Genomic DNA, 2,691 nt, shown 5'->3' with positions numbered 1-2,691 from the left:
GGGTTCAAACCCAGCCCCGGCCAAAAACTGCAAAAAAAATAGCCCACCGCCCGTCCTGCATTGTGGCAGGCGCCTGTAGTCCCAGCTACTTGAGAGGCAAAGGCAGGAGAATCATTTGAGCCAAGGAGTTGGACGTTGCTGTGAGTTGTGATGTCACAGCACTCTATCCAGGGCTATAACCTGAGGCTCTGTCTCAAAAACAAAAAAAAAATGCTAGCCCCTAGGGTAGGCAAACTCACAACCTGACCACAAAGACCCAATCCTACTGCTCTGCATTTCTTAACCTTAAGGCCCCTAGATATAGGGAGCATGTTTCCACAGCCCAGATGCTCTCCCTTCTCTACTCAATGTTACAAGACACCTTCAGAGAACTTGAAGTGTGCCCTCACAGCACATGGAGCCTACCCTTCTGTCTTTTTTTTTTGAAACAGAGTCTCACTCTGTTGTCCTGGCAAAGTGCCATGGTTTCACTTAAATGTTAAATGTGCCATGGCAATCTCAAATCTTGGACTCAAGAGTTCCTCTTGCCTTAGCCTCCCAAGTATTTGGGACTATAGGTGCCCACTACAATGCCTGGCTAATTTTTTTCTCTTTTGGTAGAGACAGGGTCTCGCTTTTGCTCAGACTCCTGAGCTCAAGTAATCCACCCACATTGGCCTCCAAGATTGCTAGGGATTACAGGTGTGAGCCACTGCACCAGGCCACATATGGAGTCTTTCTAAGAGCAAGCTGTCCTCACCTTTTCTGGTAGATGGCCCTTCTGTTGGACCAGCCCACAGTGAATCTCAGACATCTCTATAACCAGGTAGGTAGGTCTCCACATTTTACACAATACTGGCCCCACTCAGGGTGTCATAAGAATTGTGCCAATGCACCATAATCTGATGAAGGGGAAGGAGAAGGATGGAGGAAAGGAAGGAGGAAAGAAGGAGGGAAGGAAAAGGAAGGAGGGAAAGAAGAGGAAGGAGGCAAGGAGGAGGAAGGAGGGAAGGAGGAGGAAAGAAGAAGGAGGAAGAAAAAAGGAGGAAGGAGGGAAGGAGGGGGAAAGAGAGAAAGGTCCTGTCCCTAGCCTGTCTCTGTGGGCACATGGCTGGAGTAGGGGAACTATCTAGCAGGGTTGAGATAACCCTTAAAAGCACAAATTAACATCCCAGGAAAACACTGTGTGCCTGATGAAGCCCATCCCCTCCCACGCTCTTCTGAACATGCACAAACATGCACACCATCAGCCTCCGCAAAGCTGGGCTCCAGGAAGGAATGGCACTGCTGGAAAAGCAAGTTGGTGGCTCACCATCTGAATCTCACTTTCCCTCCTAAAAAATGAACCCAGGGCTCTTCCCCTCTTGCCTCTGCAGCACCTCCTCTAGGCTAAGACTGAGAGCACAAACTTCAGAGAGAACCTGGAGCTACTGTCCACTGACAAAGCTGCTCCTGGAGGAAGGGTGTAAGAGGCAGTCCAGGTAACCCAGCACCCTTGACAAGCTCTACGAAGGGTGGGCGATGTGGTATCTGTACTCTCAGCAGCCTACAGGCAAACAATTCAGCAAAAAGCAAAACTGTCTGCTCAGAGCAGTCAGACAAAAGCCCAAGAAACAAAGCAAAAAGAGAAGTCAAGTCAGTTAGGGAGACAGCACTTCCAGAGCATGGAAGGGCCTGGAAAAACCTGGATGCTGACTTGCTCACCAGTCCCTCTAGAATCAGCACGGTCCCTCATCTTGTAAGGAAACACCCCGTCTGGCCTGGGGCCAAGTCCCCACCACCGAGGGAGCTGATCACATCAGCTCACTGTCGCTGTTAACAACCAGCGTCTCTACCTCAAACACCCAAAGGAAGAGGTACGCTCAACAAATGCTAGTGATGCGATCCATACTGTTGTGTATTTTAGCCACCCCACTGGAAGTTAAAAAAGAACATTTAATTACGTCATTACCAAGGTACCTCTATCCAGCACAAGGCGTCCGTTCCTGGGCACTAGGTGACCAGTTCAGGGGAGCAGTCTGTCCGTGGGGACAGACCATTTGAGCATTCGGGCAAAGTAGGGCGCTGCACCGCAGACTGTACCACCACACCCAGCGGGACTCCGGGCCGGGACGCGCCCACAGGACCCCATGTTTCCTGCTCGGTCAGCACTCAGCCCCAGCTACTTGGCCTTGACCTTGCCCCCAGCCCGCGTGGGAAAGCTGCCGTGCCTCGGACCCCTCCGACTCCCAGCCTCGGACTCAGTGTTCGGCTCCAGCAGGCCCGGAGCTGACCGAAGACTCTGTCCAGCTGCTCCGTCCCGGCCTCTGCCCCCCACTGAGTTGACACGGTAAAAAAGGGCACCCCGCAAATCTTTACAGGCCTGCGGCCGCAGGCAGCTCCGTACGGGAGGGCGGCGCCAGGCGGCCTCAGCCGCGTCGGACCGCGGGGCAAACGGCCGTCGCCGCCCTCTCCGGGCCCGCGCAGCCGGGCCCGAGCGCGGCCCGGCCCCGCGGCCTCACCATTGCTGTAGGCATATGGGGATTCGGCTGCGCCGTCCTGCAGGCTCTCCAGGATCTCGCCCTTGCCCACGTCGCTGTCGCCCACCAAGAGGAACTTGAGCAGATAGTCGTAGCTCTTCACCGGGCTTCCTTGCGTGCCCATCCTCGCGCCCGGGCCGGCAACCACAGCTGCTGCCTGAGAGGACCGCGGCGCGCGTCAGGGGCCGCGGCC

The 2,691-nt window shown here is 54.8% G+C and overlaps 1 protein-coding gene across 1 annotated transcript in view; it reads right to left on the bottom strand.

Moving 5' to 3' along the window:
* RAB40C (RAB40C, member RAS oncogene family) overlaps positions 1-2,648 on the bottom strand; it is a 39,667-nt gene extending 37,019 nt beyond the window's left edge. Inside the window, exon 1 of the mRNA XM_003790745.3 lies at positions 2,481-2,648. Within this exon, the coding sequence (XP_003790793.1) occupies positions 2,481-2,622 (142 nt within the window). The 5' untranslated portion in view covers positions 2,623-2,648. The remainder of the gene's footprint in view (positions 1-2,480) is intronic.
* Positions 2,649-2,691: the final 43 nt, after the last annotated feature.

Source organism: Otolemur garnettii, unplaced genomic scaffold, assembly GCF_000181295.1.
Source record: "Otolemur garnettii isolate 467f Iridium unplaced genomic scaffold, OtoGar3 scaffold00044, whole genome shotgun sequence".
NCBI lineage: Eukaryota > Metazoa > Chordata > Mammalia > Primates > Galagidae > Otolemur > Otolemur garnettii.
Note: the sequence above shows the minus strand (reverse complement) of the source record. Positions and strands in the feature narration are given on the sequence as shown.